This window comes from Pseudophryne corroboree, chromosome 1 (genome assembly GCF_028390025.1).
Source record: "Pseudophryne corroboree isolate aPseCor3 chromosome 1, aPseCor3.hap2, whole genome shotgun sequence".
Lineage (NCBI taxonomy): Eukaryota > Metazoa > Chordata > Amphibia > Anura > Myobatrachidae > Pseudophryne > Pseudophryne corroboree.
The window spans coordinates 131250296-131274003 of NC_086444.1; the positions used below are offsets into that span (position 1 = coordinate 131250296).

General features: G+C 47.7%; 1 protein-coding gene across 9 annotated transcripts in view; it reads left to right on the plus strand.

The window, feature by feature from the left end:
* KIF2A (kinesin family member 2A) overlaps positions 1 to 23708 on the plus strand; it is a 321884-nt gene that overhangs the window by 42617 nt on the left and 255559 nt on the right. For all 9 annotated transcript variants that reach the window (XM_063962958.1, XM_063962975.1, XM_063962950.1 and 6 more), the window contains one exon: positions 20483 to 20577. In XM_063962958.1, coding sequence (XP_063819028.1) covers positions 20483 to 20577 — 95 coding nt within the window. The remainder of the gene's footprint in view (positions 1 to 20482; positions 20578 to 23708) is intronic.

Consider the following 23708-nt stretch of genomic DNA (forward strand, 5'->3'; position numbering starts at 1 on the left):
CCGAAAGGACCACGGGGGGGTAGCGGCTCCGCAGGAGACTGGGCACAAAAGTAAAAAGCTTTAGGACTACCTGGTGTGCACTGGCCCCTCCCCCTATGACCCTCCTCCAAGCCTCAGTTAGATTTTTGTGCCCGAACGAGACGGGTGCAGGCTAAGGGGCTCTCCTGAGCTGCTTAGTGTAAAAGTTTAAAGTAGGTTTTTCATTTTCAGTGAGACCTGCTGGCAACAGGCTCACTGCACCGAGGGACTAAGGGGAGAAGAAGCGAACTCCCCTGCGTGCAGAGTGGATTGGGCTTCTTAGGCTACTGGACATTAGCTCCAGAGGGACGATCACAGGCCCAGCCATGGATGGGTCCCGGAGCCGCGCCGCCGGCCCCCTTACAGAGCCAGAAGAGTGAAGAGGTCCGGAAAATCGGCGGCAGAAGACGTCCTGTCTTCAATAAGGTAGCGCAGAGCACCGCAGCTGTGCGCCATTGCTCTCAGCACACTTCACACTCCGGTCACTGAGGGTGCAGGGCGCTGGGGGGGGGCGCCCTGAGAAGCAATAAAAAAAACTTTTTTTTGGCAAAAAATACATCACATATAGCTCCTGGGCTATATGGATGCATTTAACCCCTGCCAATTTTTCCATTAAAAAGCGGGAGAAAGGCCGCCGTGAAGGGGGCGGAGCCTATCTCCTCAGCACACTGGCGCCATTTTTTCCTCACAGCTCCGTTGGAGGAAGGCTCCCTGACTCTCCCCTGCAGTCCTGCACTACAGAAACAGGGTAAAACAAGAGAGGGGGGGCACTAAATTGGCATATTAATATATACAGCAGCTATATTAGGGAAAAACACTTATATAAGGTTATCCCTATATATATATATATATATATATATATATATATATATATATATATATATATATATATATATATATATATATATATACACCCTGTATATATATATATAGCGCTCTGGTGTGTGCTGGCAAACTCTCCCTCTGTCTCCCCAAAGGGCTAGTGGGGTCCTGTCCTCTATCAGAGCATTCCCTGTGTGTGTGCTGTGTGTCAGTACGCTGTGTCGACATGTATGAGGAGGAAAATGGTGTGGAGGCGGAGCAAATGCCTGTGTTAGTGATGTCACCCCCTAGGGAGTCGACACCTGACTGGATGGTCTTATGAAAAGAATTACGTGATAGTGTCGGCACTTTACAAAAGACTGTTGACGACATGAGACAGCCGGCAAATCAGTTAATGCCTGTACAGGCGTCTCAAACACCGTCAGGGGCTATAAAACGCCCGTTACCTCAGGTCGATACAGACACTGACACGGACACTGACTCCAGTGTCGACGGTGAGGAAACAAACGTATTTTCCAGTAGGGCCACACGTTACATGATCACGGCAATGAAGGAGGTTTTGAACATTTCTGATACTACAAGTACCACAAAAAAGGGTATTATGTGGGGTGTGAAAAAACTACCCGTAGTTTTTCCTGAATCAGATGAATTAAATGAGGTGTGTGACAAAGCGTGGGTTTCCCCCGATAAAAAACTGCTAATTTCTAAAAAATTATTGGCATTATACCCTTTCCCGCCAGAGGTTAGGGCGCGTTGGGAAACACCCCCTAGAGTGGATAAGGCGCTCACACGCTTATCAAAACAAGTGGCGTTACCGTCTCCTGATACGGCCGCCCTCAAGGAACCAGCTGATAGGAAGCTGGAAAATATCCTAAAAAGTATATACACACATACTGGTATTATACTGCGACCAGCTATCGCCTCAGCCTGGATGTGCAGTGCTGGGGTGGCTTGGTCGGATTCCCTGACTGAAAATATTGATACCCTGGACAGGGACAATATATTATTGACTATAGAGCATTTAAAGGATGCATTTCTATATATGCGTGATGCACAGAGGGATATTTGCACTCTGGCATCAAGAGTAAGTGCGATGTCCATTTCTGCCAGAAGAGGGTTATGGACGCGACAGTGGTCAGGTGATGCGGATTCCAAACGGCATATGGAAGTATTGCCGCATAAAGGGGAGGAGTTATTTGGGGTCGGTCTATCGGACCTGGTGGCCACGGCAACGGCTGGGAAATCCACCTTTTTACCCCAAGTCACCTCACAGCAGAAAAAGATACCGTCTTTTCAGGCTCAGTCCTTTCGTCCCCATAAGGGCAAGCGGGCAAAAGGCCACTCATATCTGCCCCGGGGCAGAGGAAGGGGAAAAAGACTGCAGCAGACAGCCTCTTCCCACGAACAGAAGCCCTCCCCCGCTTCTGCCAAGTCCTCAGCATGACGCTGGGGCCTTACAAGCGGACTCAGGCAAGACGATGGGGGCCCGTCTCAAGAATTTCAGCGCGCAGTGGGCTCACTCGCAAGTGGACCCCTGGATCCTGCAGGTAGTATCTCAGGGGTACAAATTGGAATTCGAGACGTCTCCCCCTCGCCGGTTCCTGAAGTCTGCTTTACCAACGTCTCCCCCCGACAGGGAGGCGGTATTGGAAGCCATTCACAAGCTGTATTCCCAGCAAGTGATAATCAAGGTACCCCTCCTACAACAGGGAAAGGGGTATTATTCCACGCTGTTTGTGGTACCGAAGCCGGACGGCTCGGTGAGACCCATTTTAAATCTGAAATCCTTGAACACTTACATAAAAAGGTTCAAGTTGGAGTCACTCAGAGCAGTGATAGCGAACCTGGAAGAAGGGGACTATATGGTGTCTCTGGACATCAAGGATGCTTACCTCCATGTCCCAATTTGCCCTTCTCACCAAGGGTACCTCAGGTTTGTGGTACAGAACTGTCACTATCAGTTTCAGACGCTGCCGTTTGGATTGTCCACGGCATCCCGGGTCTTTACCAAGGTAATGGCCGAAATGATGATTCTTCTTCGAAGAAAAGGCGTCTTAGTTATCCCTTACTTGGACGATCTCCTGATAAGGGCAAGGTCCAGAGAACAGTTAGAGGTCGGAGTAGCACTATCTCAAGTAGTACTACGACAGCACGGATGGATTCTAAATATTCCAAAATCGCAGCCGATTCCGACGACACGTCTGCTGTTCCTAGGAATGATTCTGGACACAGTACAGAAAAAGGTGTTTCTCCCGGAAGAGAAAGCCAGGGAGTTATCCGACCTAGTCAGGAACCTCCTAAGACCAGGCCAAGTGTCAGTACATCAATGCACAAGGGTCCTGGGAAAGATGGTGGCTTCTTACGAAGCGATTCCATTCGGCAGATTCCACGCAAGAACTTTTCAGTGGGATCTGCTGGACAAATGGTCCGGATCGCATCTTCAAATGCATCAGCGGATAACCCTGTCTCCAAGGACAAGGGTGTCTCTCCTGTGGTGGTTACAGAGTGCTCATCTCCTAGAGGGCCGCAGATTCGGCATTCAGGATTGGGTCCTGGTGACCACGGATGCCAGCCTGAGGGGCTGGGGAGCAGTCACACAGGGAAGAAATTTCCAGGGCTTGTGGTCAAGCATGGAAACGTCACTTCACATAAATATCCTGGAACTCAGGGCCATTTACAATGCCCTAAGTCAGGCAAGACTTCAGGGTCAGCCGGTGTTGATCCAGTCGGACAACATCACGGCAGTCGCCCACGTAAACAGACAGGGCGGCACAAGAAGCAGGAGGGCAATGACGGAAGTGGCAAGGATTCTTCGCTGGGCGGAAAATCATGTGATAGCACTGTCAGCAGTGTTCATTCCGGGAGTGGACAACTGGGAAGCAGACTTCCTCAGCAGACACGATCTTCACCCGGGGGAGTGGGGACTTCACCCAGAAGTCTTCCACATGATTGTGAACCGTTGGGAAAAACCAAAGGTGGACATGATGGCGTCCCGCCTCAACAAAAAACTGGACAGATATTGCGCCAGGTCAAGGGACCCTCAGGCAATAGCTGTGGACGCTCTGGTAACACCGTGGGTGTACCAGTCAGTGTATGTGTTCCCTCCTCTTCCTCTCATACCAAAAGTACTGAGAATCATAAGAAGGAGAGGAGTAAAGACTATACTCGTGGCTCCGGATTGGCCAAGAAGGACTTGGTACCCGGAAATTCAAGAGATGCTCACGGAAGACCCGTGGCCTCTACCTCTAAGAAAGGACCTGCTCCAGCAGGGACCATGTCTGTTCCAAGACTTACCGCGGCTGCGTTTGACGGCATGGCGGTTGAACGCCGGATCCTGAAGGAAAAAGGCATTCCGGATGAAGTCATCCCTACCCTGATCAAAGCCAGGAAGGATGTGACCGTACAACATTATCACCGTATTTGGCGAAAATATGTTGCGTGGTGCGAGGCCAGGAAGGCCCCTGCAGAGGAATTTCAACTGGGTCGATTCCTGCATTTCCTGCAAACAGGACTGTCTATGGGCCTCAAATTAGGGTCCATTAAGGTTCAAATTTCGGCCCTGTCAATATTCTTCCAAAAAGAACTAGCTTCTGTTCCTGAAGTTCAGACGTTTGTCAAGGGAGTACTGCATATACAGCCTCCTTTTGTGCCTCCAGTGGCACCTTGGGATCTCAATGTAGTTTTGGGGTTCCTAAAATCACATTGGTTTGAACCACTCACCACTGTGGACTTAAAATATCTCACATGGAAAGTGGTAATGCTGTTAGCCCTGGCTTCAGCCAGGCGTGTCTCAGAATTGGCGGCTTTATCCTATAAAAGCCCTTACCTAATTTTTCATACGGACAGGGCAGAATTGAGGACTCGTCCTCAATTTCTCCCTAAGGTGGTTTCATCTTTTCACTTAAACCAGCCTATTGTAGTGCTTGCGGCTACTAGGGACTTGGAGGATTCCAAGTTGCTGGACGTAGTCAGGGCCCTGAAAATATATGTTTCCAGGACGGCTGGAGTCAGAAAATCTGATTCGCTGTTTATCCTGTATGCACCCAACAAGCTGGGTGCTCCTGCTTCTAAGCAGACGATTGCTCGTTGGATTTGTAGTACAATTCAGCTTGCACATTCTGTGGCAGGCCTGCCACAGCCAAAATCTGTAAAAGCCCATTCCACACGGAAAGTGGGCTCATCTTGGGCGGCTGCCCGAGGGGTCTCGGCTTTACAACTTTGCCGAGCAGCTACTTGGTCAGGGGCAAACACGTTTGCTAAATTCTACAAATTTGATACCCTGGCTGAGGAGGACCTGGAGTTCTCTCATTCGGTGCTGCAGAGTCATCCGCACTCTCCCGCCCGTTTGGGAGCTTTGGTATAATCCCCATGGTCCTTTCGGAGTCCCCAGCATCCACTAGGACGTTAGAGAAAATAAGAATTTACTTACCGATAATTCTATTTCTCATAGTCCGTAGTGGATGCTGGGCGCCCATCCCAAGTGCGGATTGTCTGCATTACTTGTACATAGTTATTGTTACAAAAATCGGGTTTTTGTTGTTGTGAGCCATCTTTTCAGAGGCTCCTTCTGTTATCATGCTGTTAACTGGGTTCAGATCACAAGTTGTACGGTGTGATTGGTGTAGCTGGTATGAGTCTTACCCGGGATTCATGAATCCTTCCTTATTGTGTACGCTCGTCTGGGCACAGTATCCTAACTGAGGCTTGGAGGAGGGTCATAGGGGGAGGGGCCAGTGCACACCAGGTAGTCCTAAAGCTTTTTACTTTTGTGCCCAGTCTCCTGCGGAGCCGCTACCCCCCCGTGGTCCTTTCGGAGTCCCCGGCATCCACTACGGACTATGAGAAATAGAATTATCGGTAAGTAAATTCTTATTTTCTGTTATTTATTTACTGTAATGCTATGTTTTGTCTCCCTGTACTGTCCTTTGTACGGCGCTGCGAAACACATGTGGCGCCTTATAAATAAAATGTAATAATAATATAACAAATGTACTAAAAATGTAGTAAACCACTCTAAAACCCGTGTTTAATATTATTTGCTAATGGACGGGGTACTCCAGACTTGGGAAATGTGGTTCCAGTGCACACATCTGAATACTAAAAACTGAAGTTGGTAGCAGCTAGATCCTATTTTTAGGTCAGCAATTAAGACATGCTAATTAGCATCTTAGTTCCATTGATGAGAAAATGATAGTTCTTTAATTCTTGCATTATGGGAATAATGATCTGCAGTGAGCTTTCCAATCTAGATATTTATGTATGTGGAAACCATAACTCTGCGCTTTGTTTTGAAGTTTTGTTGTGTCACTAATTACTGTAATGTACACATTTGTGATTTATTCATATTACGAAATCATGTTCTTCCTCTTGCTTGACATCTTTGAATATACTTCCTTTCCTGTCTAATTCAGAAAGAGATGAATGAAACAGATTTACCATTATTTTCCTGACTAGGTAGTGACTAAGCGATCTGGTATTTACTGAATTGGGTCATGTGTAGCTCTCAAGCATGCTGATTATATGGTGTGGATGATAGGGTGGTTTTTATATACAAAAAAACAAACCATAACACCTGATTAGATAAATAAAGTTCCCTCTACCACGCATGGGGTTGGTGAAAAAGGAACAAGGGAGCAATTATGTGGAGAGAACAGACAAGTAATGAAAACAATCTACACAAGAAATTCTATGCACCTAAGCAATTTACCAGAAATTAGGGACATTTATGAGGCATGCAGCATATATTCACATTGTGCCTCATGCCTCAGTGCAATCGCTAGGGCAGGAGTACTCCACTCCAGTACTCAAGTACCCTTAAAAGGTCATGTTTGTAGGATGTCTTTAATCATACACAGGTGAGATCTTCTCCTTTTGCTTGGCTAGTAATCACCCCACCTTTTTTCACAGAAATAAATCCTGAAAACATGATCTGTTTCGGGTATGTAAGGATTGAACTTAAAAACCACTGCACTAGGGAATTGGCTTCATTGTGTATCTCTGATTGGTGAGCTAATATTTTAAGCACAACTTTTCTCTATACATCACTAAAATAATATTTATAAAGTTGAATTACATTGGTCAACTTTGATTTTTTTTTTTTTTTTTTTTTCCAAATGAGAACTGAATAGTGACTAGTGCAGTTTTAAATTCTGAATTCAAATTTGTTATTCAAATTTTTCCATCAGGCTTAAAGTGCCTTGACTAAATGGCAAATTTGACTTTGCGATTTCCACTTGAACGCCCGGAGCCACCGATATTGACTATATACACGGTGCGATTAAGACTCTGTGTGATTTCTCTGACGTCCTAGTGGATGCTGGGAACTCCGTAAGGACCATGGGGAATAGCGGGCTCCGAAGGAGGCTGGGCACTCTAGAAATATTTATGACTACCTGGTGTGCACTGGCTCCTCCCACTATGACCCTCCTCCAAGCCTCAGTTAGATTTCGTGCCCGGCCGAGGTTGGATGCACACTAGGGGCTCTCCTGAGCCCTTAGAAAGAAAGTATAGTTTAGGTTTTTTATTTTCAGTGAGACCTGCTGGCAACAGGCTCACTGCAGCGAGGGACTAAGAGGAGAAGAAGCGAACTCGCCTGCTTGCAGCCGGATTGGGCTTCTTAGGCTACTGGACACCATTAGCTCCAGAGGGATCGACCGCAGGCCCAGTCCTTGGTGTTCGGTCCCGGAGCCGCGCCGCCGTCCCCCTTACAGAGCCAGAAGCAAGAAGAGGTCCGGAAAAACGGCGGCAGAAGACATCAGTCTTCACCAAGGTAGCGCACAGCACTGCAGCTGTGCGCCATTGCTCCTCATGCACACTTCACACTCCGGTCACTGAGGGTGCAGGGCGCTTGGGGGGGGCGCCCTGAGCAGCAATAAAAAACACCTTGGCTGGCAAAAAGACCACAATATATAGCCCCAGAGGCTATATATGTGGTAAATACCCCTGCCAGAATCCAGGAAAAAGCGGGAAAATAGGCGGCGGAAAAGGGGCGGAGCTATCTCCCTCAGACACACTGGCGCCATTTCTCCACAGATCCGCTGGAAGGAAGCTCCCTGGCTCTCCCCTGCAGTCTACACTTCAAAACAGGGTAAAAACAGAGAGGGGGGGCACTAAATTTAGGCGCAATATATATATATATATATATATATATATATATATATATATATATATATATATATATATATAATATAAAAAGCAGCTATAGGGGACATAACTCAGTTAGTCCCTGCATTATATAGCGCTCTGGTGTGTGCTGGCATACTCTCACTCTGTCCCCCCAAAGGGCTTTTGTGGGTCCTGTCCTCATTCGGAGCATTCCTTGTGTGTGTGCGGTGTGTCGGTACGGCTGTGTCGACATGTTTGATGAGGATAATGATGTGGAGGCGGAGCAGATGCCTTTAGAAGGGATGTCACCCCCTGCGGGGCAGACACCTGAGTGGATGGGCTTATGGAAAGTAATGAGTGCACGTATAGACTCCTTATATAAGAAAATCGACGACATGCCAAATGTGGGACAGCCAACTTCTCAGCTCGTGCCTGCCCAGGCGTCGCATGGGTCGTCAGGGGCTCTAAAACGCCCGCTACCTCAAGCAGACCCAGATGTCGACACTGATACTGACACCAGTGTCGACGACGATGAGTCTAACCTGATGCCCACTAAGGCCATTCACTGCATGATTGAGGCAATGAAAGAGGTGTTACACATTTCTGATATAAATACAGGTACCACTAAAAAGGGTATTATGTTTGGGGAGAAAAAACTACCCGTAGTTTTTCCCCCGTCAGATGAATTAAATGAAGTGTGTGAAGAAGCGTGGGCTTTCCCTGATAAAAAATTGGTGATTCCTAAGAAGGTACTAATGGCGTTCCCTTTCCCGCCAGAGGATAGGTCACGTTGGGAAACACCTCCTAGGGTGGATAAAGCGCTCACACGTTTGTCTAAAAAGGTGGCACTACCGTCTCCGGATACGGCCGCCCTCAAGGAACCTGCTGAAAGAAAGCAGGAGGCGATCCTGAAGTCTGTATATAGACACACCGGCATTATACTTAGGCCAGCTATTGCGTCAGCTTGGATGTGCAGTGCTGCCGCTGCGTGGTCAGATAAACTGTCAGAAAATATTGACACATTAGACAGAGACACGATCCTGTTAACCATAGACCATATAAAAGACTCAGTCTTATATATGAGAGATGCACAAAGGGAAATCTGCCGACTGGCATCTAAAGTAAGTGCATTGTCCATTTCTGCTAGGAGAGGCTTATGGACTCGCCAGTGGACAGGAGATGCAGATTCAAAAAAGCACATGGAAGTGTTACCATATAAGGGTGAGGAATTATTTGGGGATGGTCTCTCGGACCTAGTTTCCACAGCAACGTCTGGGAAGTCAGCATTTTTACCCCATGTCCCCTCACAGCCTAAGAAGGCGCCGTTTTATCAGGTTCAGTCCTTTCGGACCCAGAAAAACAGGCGTGGAAAAGGCGGGTCCTTTCTGTCCAGAGGCAGAGGTAGGGGAAAAAGGCTGCAACAAACAGCAGGTTCCCAGGAGCAAAAGTCCTCCCCCGCGTCTTCTTCCAAGTCTGCCGCATGACGGTGGGGCTCCACAGGCGGAGCCTGGTACGGTGGGGGGTCGCCTCAAAAATTTCAGCGATCAGTGGGTTCGCTCACAGGTGGATCCCTGGATCCTGCAAATAGTATCTCAGGGGTACAAGCTGGAATTCGAGGCGTCCCCACCCCACCGGTTCCTAAAATCTGCCTTGCCGATTGCTCCCTCAGACAGGGAGGCGGTGCTAGCGGCAATTCACAAGCTGTATTCCCAGCAGGTGATAATCAAGGTACCCCTACTTCAACAAGGCCGGGGTTATTATTCCACACTATTTGTGGTACCGAAACCGGACGGTTCGGTGAGACCCATTCTAAATTTGAAATCCTTGAACACGTACATAAAGAAATTCAAGTTCAAGATGGAATCGCTCAGGGCGGTTATTGCAAGCCTGGACGAGGGGGATTACATGGTATCCCTGGACATCAAGGATGCTTACTTGCATGTCCCCATTTACCATCCTCACCAGGAGTACCTCAGATTTGTGGTACAGGATTGCCATTACCAATTCCAGACGCTGCCGTTTGGACTGTCCACGGCACCGAGGGTATTCACCAAGGTTATGGCGGAAATGATGATACTTCTTCGAAGAAAGGGTGTTTTAATTATCCCATACTTGGACGATCTCCTAATAAAAGCGAGGTCCAAGGAACAGTTGTTGGTGGGAGTAGCACTATCTCAGGAGGTGCTGCACCAGCACGGCTGGATTTTGAATATCCCAAAGTCACAGCTGGTTCCGACGACACGGCTACTGTTCCTGGGTATGATTCTGGATACAGTCCAGAAGAAAGTGTTTCTCCCGGAGGAGAAAGCCAGGGAGTTGTCATCTCTAGTCAGAGACCTCCTGAAACCAAAACAGGTATCGGTGCATCGCTGCACGCGGGTCCTGGGAAAGATGGTGGCTTCTTACGAAGCAATTCCCTTCGGCAGGTTCCATGCCAGAATCTTTCAGTGGGACCTGTTGGACCAGTGGTCCGGATCGCATCTTCAGATGCATCGCTTGATAACCCTGTCTCCAAGAACCAGGGTGTCGATACTGTGGTGGCTGCAGAGTGCCCATCTTCTAGAGGGCCGCAGTTTCGGCATACAGGACTGGGTCCTGGTGACCACGGATGCCAGCCTTCGAGGCTGGGGGGCAGTCACACAGGGAAGAAACTTCCAAGGACTATGGTCGAGTCAGGAGACTTCCCTTCACATAAATATTCTGGAACTAAGGGCCATCTACAATGCCCTAAGTCAAGCAAAATCCCTGCTTCTACACCAGCCGGTGCTGATCCAGTCAGACAACATCACGGCAGTCGCCCATGTAAATCGACAGGGCGGCACAAGAAGCAGGATGGCGATGGCAGAAGCCACAAGAATTCTCCGATGGGCGGAGAATCATGTACTAGCACTGTCAGCAGTGTTCATTCCGGGAGTGGACAACTGGGAAGCAGACTTCCTCAGCAGACACGACCTCCACCCGGGAGAGTGGGGACTTCATCCAGAAGTCTTTCAGATGCTGGTAAACCGTTGGGAAAAACCACAGGTGGACATGATGGCGTCCCGCCTCAACAAAAAGTTAAAAAGATATTGCGCCAGGTCAAGGGACCCTCAGGCGGTAGCTGTGGACGCTCTAGTGACACCGTGGGTGTACCAGTCGGTTTATGTGTTCCCTCCTCTGCCTCTCATACCAAAGGTATTGAGAATAATAAGAAAGAGAGGAGTAAACACCATTCTCGTGGTTCCGGATTGGCCAAGACGAGCGTGGTACCCGAAACTTCAAGAGATGCTCTCAGAGGACCCGTGGCCTCTACGGCTCAGAGAGGACCTGCTACAGCAGGGGCCCTGTCTGTTCCAAGACTTACCGCGGCTGCGTTGACGGCATGGCGGTTGAACACCGGATCCTAAAGGAAAAGGGTATTCCGGAAGAAGTCATTCCTACGCTTATTAAGGCCAGGAAAGATGTTACGGCAAAGCATTATCACCGCATATGGCGGAAATATGTTGCATGGTGCGAGGCCAAAAAGGCCCCAACAGAGGAATTTCAACTAGGTCGATTTCTGCATTTCCTGCAAGCAGGAGTGAATATGGGCCTAAAACTAGGCTCCATTAAAGTACTCTGTCGATTTTCTTTCAAAAAGAACTAGCTTCAGTACCTGAAGTTCAGACATTTGTGAAAGGAGTGCTGCATATTCAGCCCCCATTTGTGCCTCCTGTGGCACCTTGGGATCTCAACGTGATGTTGAGCTTCTTAAAATCACATTGGTTTGAGCCACTAAAAACCGTGGATCTGAAATATCTCACGTGGAAAGTGGTCATGTTATTGGCCTTGGCTTCAGCCAGGCGAGTGTCAGAATTGGCGGCTTTATCATGTAAAAGCCCTTATCTGATTTTCCATATGGATAGGGCAGAATTGAGGACTCGTCCCCAATTTCTCCCTAAGGTGGTGTCAGCGTTTCACCTGAACCAGCCTATTGTGGTGCCTGCGGCTACTAAGGATTTGGAGGACTCCCCAAGTTGCTAGACGTTGTCAGGGCCCTGAAAATATATGTTTCCAGGACGGCTGGAGTCAGAAAATCTGACTCGCTGTTTATCCTGTATGCACCCAACAAGCTGGGTGCTCCTGCTTCTAAGCAGTCTATTGCTCGCTGGATTTGTAGTACAATTCAGCTTGCACATTCTGTGGCAGGCCTGCCACAGCCAAAATCTGTGAATGCCCATTCCACAAGGAAAGTGGGCTCATCTTGGGCGGCTGCCCGAGGGGTCTCTGCTTTACAACTTTGCCGAGCAGCTACTTGGTCAGGGGCAAACACGTTTTCAAAATTCTACAAATTTGATACCCTGGCTGAGGAGGACCTGGAGTTCTCTCATTCGGTGCTGCAGAGTCATCCGCACTCTCCCGCCCGTTTGGGAGCTTTGGTATAATCCCCATGGTCCTTACGGAGTTCCCAGCATCCACTAGGACGTCAGAGAAAATAGAATTACCGGTGAGTAAATTCTTATTTCTCGTAGTCCGTAGTGGATGCTGGGCGCCCATCCCAAGTGCGGATTGTCTGCAATACTTTTAAATAGTTATTGTTAACTAAAGGGTTATTGTTGAGCCATCTGTTGAGAGGCTCAGTTGTTTTCATACTGTCAAACTGGATATAGTATCACGAGTTGTACGGTGTGATTGGTGTGGCTGGTAAGAGTCTTACCCGGGATTCTAAATCCTTCCTTATTATGTCTGCTCGTCCGGGCACCGTGTCCTAACTGAGGCTTGGAGGAGGGTCATAGTGGGAGGAGCCAGTGCACACCAGGTAGTCATAAATCTTTCTAGAGTGCCCAGCCTCCTTCGGAGCCCGCTAATCCCCATGGTCCTTACGGAGTTCCCAGCATCCACTACGGACTACGAGAAATAGAATTACCGGTGAGTAAATTCTTATTTTTGACACTATGCACTTTTGCCTATACTAGAAACTAGAATGTACACTTTCTAGTCAAAATTGCCTTGCCTGCACAGTCTATTTTTTTTTCTTGGGGGGCCGCACATTGGCATCGTAAGCTGTATACACGTGGTACCATATGTGCTAACTTTTCTTACGATTCTGTGTATTCCTCCTTAGTGTGTTGAAGCATGAGTTTGTACAGCACAGGCTTGTACAGACGGGCAGGAATTCTGCGGGGGCGGACACTCAGCGCATGTACTCCTGTTTATGAAATGGGTGTGCAATACAGGCATGGCCACGAACCTCCGCTGGGGATGGTGAGGATCTGCTTCCTCCCTCTCATAATCTGGTAGCCAGGCAACAAAATCTAGGGGCAATGGCGACCTGGCCCCCTGAGATTTGTTGAGCTCCGCTCTCCTTGCTTGAACGGGAGGCTCCCGAAAATCATGTGGTGCTCCCTGCCACCCCCCCAAAAAGTTAGGCAAGTCTCCTGGAGTCGGCATTACACCCCTCCCTCTTGCAACCGTCCTTTGAAAGTGGGCGGCTGCAGTGGCTGATGATGCAAATGGCACTGAATCGCATCATCGTAGGAACCCCCTCCCCGCTTTACAATGCCAGTAAATGTGGGCATTGCATAGTAGGTGGCCGGCCGCAGTGACGTGATCGCCTATCTATGCCCCTAGCCCTCCCCCCATTCCAGAGTCCCGCCCCCTCGAGAACAGAGCAGCTGGAAAGTCAGCAGGTCTGTGTCATACACAGACAGGGGCATACAAACAGTATGTCCCCCTGTAGTCCCTCCCCACTCTCCCCCTTCATCTTTATCTGGAGCCTTCAGCAGATTCCTCCTCCAATCAGGGCACAGCACATTGTCCTGTGACCCCCTAGGTGTCTCTGACCATAGAGGAGCCTGTTAGCACAAGTATTTGTTGTATTAGTTGTTAGAATATTTTCAATAATTATTTATTATTATTTCTCTGAAGTCCTAGTGGATGCTGGGACTCCGTCAGGACCATGGGGATTAGCGGCTCCGCAGGAGACAGGGCACAAAAATAAAAGCTTTAGGACTAGGTGGTGTGCACTGGCTCCTCCCCCTATGACCCTCCTCCAAGCCTCAGTTAGGTTTTTGTGCCCGTCCGAGCAGGGTGCAATCTAGGTGGCTCTCCTAAAGAGCTGCTTAGAAAAAGTTATTAGGTTTTTTATTTTCAGTGAGTCCTGCTGGCAACAGGCTCACTGCATCGAGGGACTTAGGGGAGAGAAGTGAACTCACCTGCGTGCAGGATGGATTGGCTTCTTAGGCTACTGGACACCATTAGCTCCAGAGGGATCGAACACAGGCCCAGCCATGGAGTCCGGTCCCGGAGCCGCGCCGCCGACCCCCTTGCAGATGCCGAAAAGTGAAGAGGTCCAGAAACCGGCGGCAGAAGACTTTTCAGTCTTCATGAGGTAGCGCACAGCACTGCAGCTGTGCGCCATTGTTGTCAGCACACTTCACACCAGCGGTCACTGAGGGTGCAGGGCGCTGGGGGGGGGGCGCCCTGGGCAGCAATGATAATACCTTGTTCTGGCTAAAAATACATCACATATAGCCCCTGGGGCTATATGGATGTATTTAACCCCTGCCAGGTCTCACAAACACCGGGAGAAGAGCCCGCCGAAATAGGGGGCAGGGCCTATCTCCTCAGCACACAGCGCCATTTTCCTGCACAGCTCCGCTGCGAGGAAGGCTCCCAGGACTCTCCCCTGCACTGCACTACAGAAACAGGGTAAAAAAAACAGAGAGGGGGGGGCACTTTTTTGGCGATATTGATATATTAAGCTGCTATAAAGGAAACAACACTTCTGTAGGGTTGTTCCTATATATTTATAGCGCTTGGGTGTGTGCTGGCAAACTCTCCCTCTGTCTCCCCAAAGGGATAGTGGGGTCCTGTCTTCGATAAGAGCATTCCCTGTGTGTCTGCTGTGTGTCGGTACGTGTGTGTCGACATGTATGAGGACGATGTTGGTGTGGAGGCGGAGCAATTGCCGGTAATGGTGATGTCACCCCCTAGGGAGTCGACACCGGAATGGATGGCTTTGTTTATGGAATTACGTGATAATGTCAGCATGTTACAAAAATCAGTTGACGACATGAGACGGCCGGCAAACCAGTTAGTACCTGTCCAGGCGTCTCAGACACCGTCAGGGGCTGTAAAACGCCCTTTACCTCAGTCGGTCGACACAGACCCAGACACGGACACCGAATCTAGTGTCGACGGTGAAGAAACAAACGTATTTTCCAGTAGGGCCACACGTTATATGATCACGGCAATGAAGGAGGCTTTGCATATCTCTGATACTGCAAGTACCACAAAAAGGGGTATTATGTGGGGTCTGAAAAAACTACCTGTAGTTTTTCCTGAATCAGAGGAATTGAATGAAGTGTGTGATGAAGCGTGGGTTAACCCCGATAGAAAACTGCTAATTTCAAAATAGTTATTGGCATTATATCCTTTCCCGCCAGAGGTTAGGGCGCGCTGGGAAACACCCCCTAGGGTGGATAAGGCACTCACACGCTTATCAAAACAAGTGGCGTTACCGTCTCCTGAAACGGCCGCCCTCAAGGATCCAGCTGATAGGCGGCTGGAAACTACCCTGAAAAGTATATACACTCATACTGGTGTTATACTGCGACCAGCCATCGCCTCAGCATGGATGTGCAGTGCTGGGGTGGTTTGGTCGGATTCCCTGACTGAAAATATTGATACCCTGGATAGGGACAGTATTTTATTGACTATAGAGCAATTAAAGGATGCTTTTCTTTATATGCGAGATGCTCAGAGGGATATTTGCACTCTGGCATCAAGAGTAAGTGCGATGTCCATATCTGCCAGAAGAAGTTTATGGACGCGACAGTGGTCAGGTGATGTGGATTCCAAACGGCATATGGAAGTATTGCCGTATAAAGGGGAGGAATTATTTGGGGTCGGTCTATCGGATTTGGTGGCCACGGCAACAGCCGGGAAATCCACCTTTTTACCTCAGGTCCCCTCCCAACAGAAAAAGACACCGTCTTTTCAGCCGCAGTCCTTTCGTTCCTACAAGAACAAGCGGGCAAAAGGACAGTCATATCTGCCCCGAGGCAAAGGAAAGGGTAAGAGAGTGCACCAAGCAGCTCCCTCCCAGGAGCAGAAGCCCTCCCCGGCTTCTGCAAAGCCCTCAGCATGACGTTGGGGCTTTACAAGCGGACTCAGGGGCGGTGGGGGGTCGACTCAAGAATTTCAGCGCACAGTGGGCTCACTCACAGGTGGACCCCTGGATCCTGCAGGTATTATCTCAGGGTTACAGGTTGGAATTCGAGAAGTCTCCCCCTCGCCGGTTCCTACAGTCTGCTCTGCCAACGTCTCCCTCAGACAGGGCGACGGTATTGGAAGCCATTCACAAGCTGTATTCTCAGCAGGTGATAGTCAAGGTACCCCTCCTACAACAGGGCAAGGGGTATTATTCCACACTATTTGTGGTACCGAAGCCGGACGGCTCGGTAAGACCTATTCTAAATCTGAAATCTTTGAACCTGTACATACAAAAATTAAAGTTCAAGATGGAGTCACTCAGAGCAGTGATAGCGAATCTGGAAGAAGGGGACTTTATGGTGTCCCTGGACATCAAGGATGCTTACCTGCATGTCCCAATTTGCCCTTCACATCAAGGGTACCTCAGGTTCGTGGTGCAAAACTGTCATTATCAGTTTCAGACGCTGCCGTTTGGATTGTCCACGGCACCTCGGGTCTTTACCAAGGTAATGGCCGAAATGATGTTTCTTCGGCGAAGAAAAGGCGTATTAATTATCCCTTACTTGGACGATCTCCTGATAAGGGCAAGGTCCAGAGAACAGCTGGAGGACGTAGTAGCACTAACCCAAGTAGTGCTGCAACAGCACGGGTGGATTCTGAATTTTCCAAAATCTCAATTGACCCCGACGACACGTCTGCTGTTCCTGGGAATGATTCTGGACACGGTTCAGAAAAAGGTGTTTCTTCCGGAGGAGAAAGCCAGGGAGTTATCCGAAGTTGTCAGGAACCTCCTAAAACCAGGAAAAGTGTCTGTGCATCAATGCACAAGAGTCCTGGGAAAAATGGTGGCTTCTTACGAAGCGATTCCATTCGGCAGATTCCACGCACGAACTTTTCAGTGGGATCTGCTGGACAAATGGTCCGGATCGCATCTGCAGATGCATCAGCGGATAACTTTGTCTCCACGGACAAGGGTGTCTCTTCTGTGGTGGTTGCAGAGTGCTCATCTGTTAGAGGGCCGCAGATTCGGCATACAGGACTGGGTCCTGGTGACCACGGATGCCAGTCTGAGAGGCTGGGGAGCGGTCACACAGGGAAGAAACTTCCAGGGAGTGTGGTCAAGCCTGGAGATGTCTCTTCACATAAATATACTGGAGCTAAGAGCGATTTACAATGCTCTAAGCCTGGCAAAACCCCTGCTTCAGGGTCAGCCGGTGTTGATCCAGTCGGACAACATCACGGCAGTCGCCCACGTAAACAGACAGGGCGGCACAAGAAGCAGGAGGGCAATGGCAGAAGCTGCAAGGATTCTTCGCTGGGCGGAAGATCATGTGATAGCACTGTCAGCAGTGTTCATTCCGGGAGTGGACAACTGGGAAGCGGACTTCCTCAGCAGACACGATCTACACCCGGGAGAGTGGGGACTTCATCCAGAAGTCTTCCACATGATTGTGAACCGTTGGGAAAAACCAAAGGTGGATATGATGGCGTCCCGCCTCAACAAAAAACTGGACAGGTATTGCGCCAGGTCAAGAGACCCTCAGGCAATAGCTGTGGACGCTCTGGTAACACCGTGGGTGTTCCAGTCAGTGTATGTGTTTCCTCCTCTGCCTCTCATACCAAAAGTACTGAGAATTATACGGCAAAGGGGAGTAAGAACGATACTCGTGGCTCCGGATTGGCCAAGAAGAACTTGGTACCCGGAACTTCAGGAGATGCTCACGGAAGATCCGTGGCCTCTACCTCTAAGACGGGACCTGCTTCAGCAGGGACCGTGTCTATTCCAAGACTTACCGCGGCTGCGTTTGACGGCATGGCGGTTGAACGCCGAATTCTAAGGGAAAAAGGCATTCCGGAAGAGGTCATCCCTACCCTGGTAAAAGCCAGGAAGGAGGTGACTGCACAACATTATCACCGCATTTGGAGAAAATATGTTGCGTGGTGTGAGGCCAGGAAGGCCCCGACGGAGGAATTTCAACTGGGTCGATTCCTACATTTCCTGCAAACAGGATTGTCTATGGGCCTCAAATTAGGGTCCATTAAGGTTCAAATTTCGGCCCTGTCGATTTTCTTCCAGAAAGAATTGGCTTCAGTTCCTGAAGTCCAGACTTTTGTTAAAGGAGTACTACATATACAGCCCCCGGTTGTGCCCCCAGTGGCTCCGTGGGATCTTAATGTAGTTTTGGATTTTCTCAAATCCCATTGGTTTGAGCCACTCAAATCGGTGGATTTGAAATATCTTACATGGAAAGTAACCATGCTACTGGCCCTGGCTTCAGCCAGGAGAGTGTCAGAATTGGCGGCTTTATCGTATAAAAGCCCATATCTGATTTTCCATTCGGACAGGGCAGAACTGCGGACGCGTCCTCAGTTTCTGCCTAAGGTGGTTTCAGCGTTTCACCTGAACCAGCCTATTGTGGTGCCTGCGGCTACTAGCGATTTGGAGGATTCCAAGTTGCTGGACGTTGTCAGGGCATTGAAAATATATATTTCAAGGACGGCTGGAGTCAGAAAATCTGACTCGCTGTTTATACTGTATGCACCCAACAAGCTGGGTGCTCCTGCTTCTAAGCAGATGATTGCTCGTTGGATTTGTAGCACAATTCAACTTGCACATTCTGTGGCAGGCCTGCCACAGCCTAAATCTATCAAGGCCCATTCCACAAGGAAGGTGGGCTCATCTTGGGCGGCTGCCCGAGGGGTCTCGGCATTACAACTCTGCCGAGCAGCTACGTGGTCGGGGGAGAACACGTTTGTAAAATTCTACAAATTTGATACCCTGGCTAAAGAGGACCTGGAGTTCTCTCATTCGGTGCTGCAGAGTCATCCGCACTCTCCCGCCCGTTTGGGAGCTTTGGTATAATCCCCATGGTCCTGACGGAGTCCCAGCATCCACTAGGACGTCAGAGAAAATTTAAGATTTTACTTACCGATAAATCTATTTCTCGTAGTCCGTAGTGGATGCTGGGCGCCCATCCCAAGTGCGGATTGTCTGCAATACTTGTACATAGTTATTGTTACAAAAAAATCGGGTTGTTATTGTTGTGAGCCGTCTGTTCAGAGGCTTCTACGTTTGTCATACTGTTAACTGGGTTCAGATCACAGGTTGTACAGTGTGATTGGTGTGGCTGGTATGAGTCTTACCCGGGATTCAAAATCCTTCCTTATTGTGTACGCTCGTCCGGGCACAGTATCCTAACTGAGGCTTGGAGGAGGGTCATAGGGGGAGGAGCCAGTGCACACCACCTAGTCCTAAAGCTTTTATTTTTGTGCCCTGTCTCCTGCGGAGCCGCTAATCCCCATGGTCCTGACGGAGTCCCAGCATCCACTACGGACTACGAGAAATAGATTTATCGGTAAGTAAAATCTTATTTTATTAGCAGTTATTTATATAGCGCACACATATTGCGTAGCGCTTTACAGAGAATATTTGCCCATTCACATCAGTCCCTGCCCCAGTGGAGCTTACACTCTATATTCCCTATCACATGTACACACAGACACATTCACACTAGGGTTAATTTAGTTGGGAGCCAATTAACCTACCAGTATATTTTTGGGTTGTGGGAGTACCAGGAGAAAACCCAACCAAGTACGGGGAGAATATACAAACTCCACACAGTTAGAGCCATGGTGGGAATCAAACCTATGAACTCAGTGCTGTGAGGCAGTAATGCTAACCATTACACCATCCGTACTGCCCTAATAATGCCAATAAAGTGTTTAAATCATCCAGACAATATCTGGTGTGTGTGTGTGTGTGTGTGTGTGTGTGTGTGTGTGTGTGTGTGTGTGTGTGTGTGTGTGGTGAAGTAACCTTCAAATCTCAGAGGCATAATTTCATACCACTTGTAAAAAAAAAAAAAGTGGTGTGCAAAAAGTGTTAGCAACTTTATTACAGGGGTGTAAGGTTGGTGATCTGGCTAAGAACTGGGCCCTGCATATATTCTGTGTATCATGTATTAGGCTTCTAACTGGCTGGAAAAATGGTTTATATCATTCCATTTGCAATTCCTGTGAACCGAAGGACCATTCAACTGATTGCTATTTCTGCTTAACTAAAGCCTAATACAAAGTTAACTATCCTAACGCGCCATCTGCAGTGAGGCTTGTTTTACTCGGTGAAGAGTTTCCTGTACTAAAGTGTCCAGATTCTGTGGAGTTCCAGTATGCACAAAAAAAACCCTGGCCGATGGATAAAATCTGAATAAATGCGAATTCGGAATGAGGAATACATTTAGATTCAGTTTATTTAGTTCTTGTACAAGAAAAGAAGTTTTGTAGAGCAGTGTTATTTGTCAATATTTTTCCATTTTTTAGTTTCATTGTTTGTATTTAAATTACATTGTGTCTCTCCTCCCAGGTCGGATACACCAAGCAATGGTAACCTCTCTAAATGAAGATAGTGAAAGCATCACTGTTGAATGGATTGAGAATGGAGATACGAAAGGAAAAGAGGTAAATTCTGTCATTTGGTTGCATATTTCATGTATTCATTGGAATAACATGCAAAGGTGCGAATATATTCTTCTAGAGGGTTGCTGTTTAGTATCTTACATGTGACATTGAGGATTCTGTGTCACTACTGGTACTTTATTGATTTTTATTGATCAAAATAAATGTTATCTATTTCTGCTTTAATACTACTTATAATTGTTGTTCTACAATACATGAATATTAAATTATAAAGCCCAGACTAATGTGACATTGTACTCTGCATTTAGTTTGTCATGAAAAGCAGGAACAATTCCAGAGACAAATCCTTAAATCTGGGACAGTATCTTGAAAAACGGATACTTAGCAGCATGTATTGTCATTCTGTCAGCTTTAATTATTATATTTTAAGTAGATGCCCAGGAGTTACTAGGCCACATTATCCCCCCCCAGTGGAGTAAAATTACTACTCCTTACATATTGGGGGCAAACCAATTAGCCAGTTGTTGGATTTTTGGGCAAGGACATTCAGCTTGTTTTAGCTCACACACCATAGGGGTGAAAACCAAGAACTAACAATATTTCTGTATAATGATGGCCAGAAATCTGCGCAGCTGAGGATCGTCTAACGTCACACTGAATTGGCTCTCCCCCTTTGGTTAGTATGTATATACAAAGAGGATGGTGTGAGTATATAAGTAGTTCAACATAATACTAATGCACTTTTAAGGGTCTGTTTTAGGAATATATTCCCTAGCCCTCTTAACTCCTTGTGACCCCTTGTCCATTTAAATGGACATTATAAAGAATGTATTGTATAGATTATATTGTGATGACAGTTTCCATTCAAATCCCAGTGTCCATTTAAATGTACGAAAATACTGTGAACATTTTCCGGCAGATGGCAGCACCGGCTTGTTACGGTCGCTGAAAGTTTGAAAGATGGCTTTGCCCAGAAAGATCCCCACGAGGGGAATATCCCACTTTACAAGTAAAACGATATACTATATTTTATCAATCAAATTTTTACAAAATCGTACAGTAATTGGAGTTGCTAATGTATCAAAATATCAAATTAGAATGAATTTTTTTTTGTGTACGAGCTACAACGCTAGCAAATTGTTGTCCATTAGTATGGGCTTTGGGTCTAAGTGACCAAACCATATTTTTGGGGGGATTACTCATTCGTCTACTTTACCAGTGTCATCACTGGGATACCATGGAAACACGCAAAGGGGTCATAAAGGGTTAAGCTGTTTTCTATATTCACACTCTGTTAGAGTGTGTATACCCTCACCCGGACCGTGCTGCCATCTTTAGTCCACTCTGTTTTCAACACAAAGCTGACGTTATTGTGTTCCATCTGCTGAAACCGGGATGACTTTGAATAGATAGTGTAGTGCAGAGGGACAATGGTAAACTGAAGACTGGCTTAGGACAGGTAAGCGCTAGATATACTTTATTAGAGATAGTTTACCTAGAATAGGGATTATTTTTGCAAAATGTTTCCTTTGAGTATTTTGCAGTTATAGCTTCTTTGAGAAAAATAGTTTGAAGCAGTTATACTAAACATATAAGAGAGGGTTTATATACAGATATGTTCTCCTACATCTAGCATCAATACGCCACGCAGCGGGAGATGCCTGGTGTGAGTGAGCCGACAGGTCCCGTGCAACTCTGTTATCGTCGGGAGTCTTGTTTTGCTGACAATGCATCCAGTTTGTAGAACAGTGTGAATAGGATGCACAAGAAGACTCTGATTAAACTGATATTCGGCGTGCCTATATTCTGTGCGTCTCTGGCTGTATCTGCATATGAAAGGAAAACACTGTACATTCGTACTGTATGCAGACACAGGCGCGATCATACACAGAATATAGACATGCCACATATCATTGTAATTGGTGTAAGCTGCCTGTGCATCCTATTCACTTCATTTGCAAATAAGACGCATTTTAAAGGAAAAATTTGCACGTCAAAAAGCTCAGCGCTACCAAGTCACGCCATAGCATTGTGTGATTAGAAGGGCTGTTTAACATGTAGGGAAGGAGGCTAGATGGACATATCTGTACATATGCAGCATTAGTTATGCCAAACTATATTTACTTATGAGCCATCTCCACCTAATAATATAGTTTAGCAAAGTGTTGCAGTGATAAATATTGGCTTTGGTCTAAAATCAGTTTGGCCTACAGCTATTTTGTATCTGTTCAGCCCCTAAAAACTAAAATAAAATTTTCTCTATCGTCCTAAGTGGATGCTGGGGTTCCTGAAAGGACCATGGGGAATAGCGGCTCCGCAGGAGACAGGGCACAAAAGTAAAGCTTTTACAGGTCAGGTGGTGTGTACTGGCTCCTCCCCCTATGACCCTCCTCCAGACTCCAGTTAGATTTTTGTGCCCGGCCGAGAAGGGTGCAATTCTAGGTGGCTCTCATAAAGAGCTGCTTAGAGAGTTTAGCTTAGGTTTTTTATTTTACAGTGATTCCTGCTGGCAACAGGATCACTGCAACGAGGGACAGAGGGGAGAAGAAGTGAACTCACCTGCGTGCAGGATGGATTGGCTTCTTGGCTACTGGACATGAAGCTCCAGAGGGACGATCACAGGTACAGCCTGGATGGTCACCGGAGCCACGCCGCCGGCCCCCTCACAGATGCTGAAGCAAGAAGAGGTCCAGAATCGGCGGCTGAAGACTCCTGCAGTCTTCTTAAGGTAGCGCACAGCACTGCAGCTGTGCGCCATTTTCCTCTCAGCACACTTCACACGGCAGTCACTGAGGGTGCAGGGCGCTGGGGGGGGGGCGCCCTGGGAGGCAAATGAAAACCTTTAAAAAGGCTAAAAATACCTCACATATAGCCCCAGAGGCTATATGGAGATATTTACCCCTGCCTAAATGTACTAAATAGCGGGAGACGAGCCCGCCGAAAAAGGGGCGGGGCCTATCTCCTCAGCACACGGCGCCATTTTCTGTCACAGCTCCGCTGGTCAGGAAGGCTCCCAGGTCTCTCCCCTGCACTGCACTACAGAAACAGGGTATAACAGAGAGGGGGGGCAAAATAAATGGCAATATATTAATATAAAAGCAGCTATAAGGGAGCACTTAATCATAAGGCTATCCCTGTCATATATAGCGCTTTTTGGTGTGTGCTGGCAGACT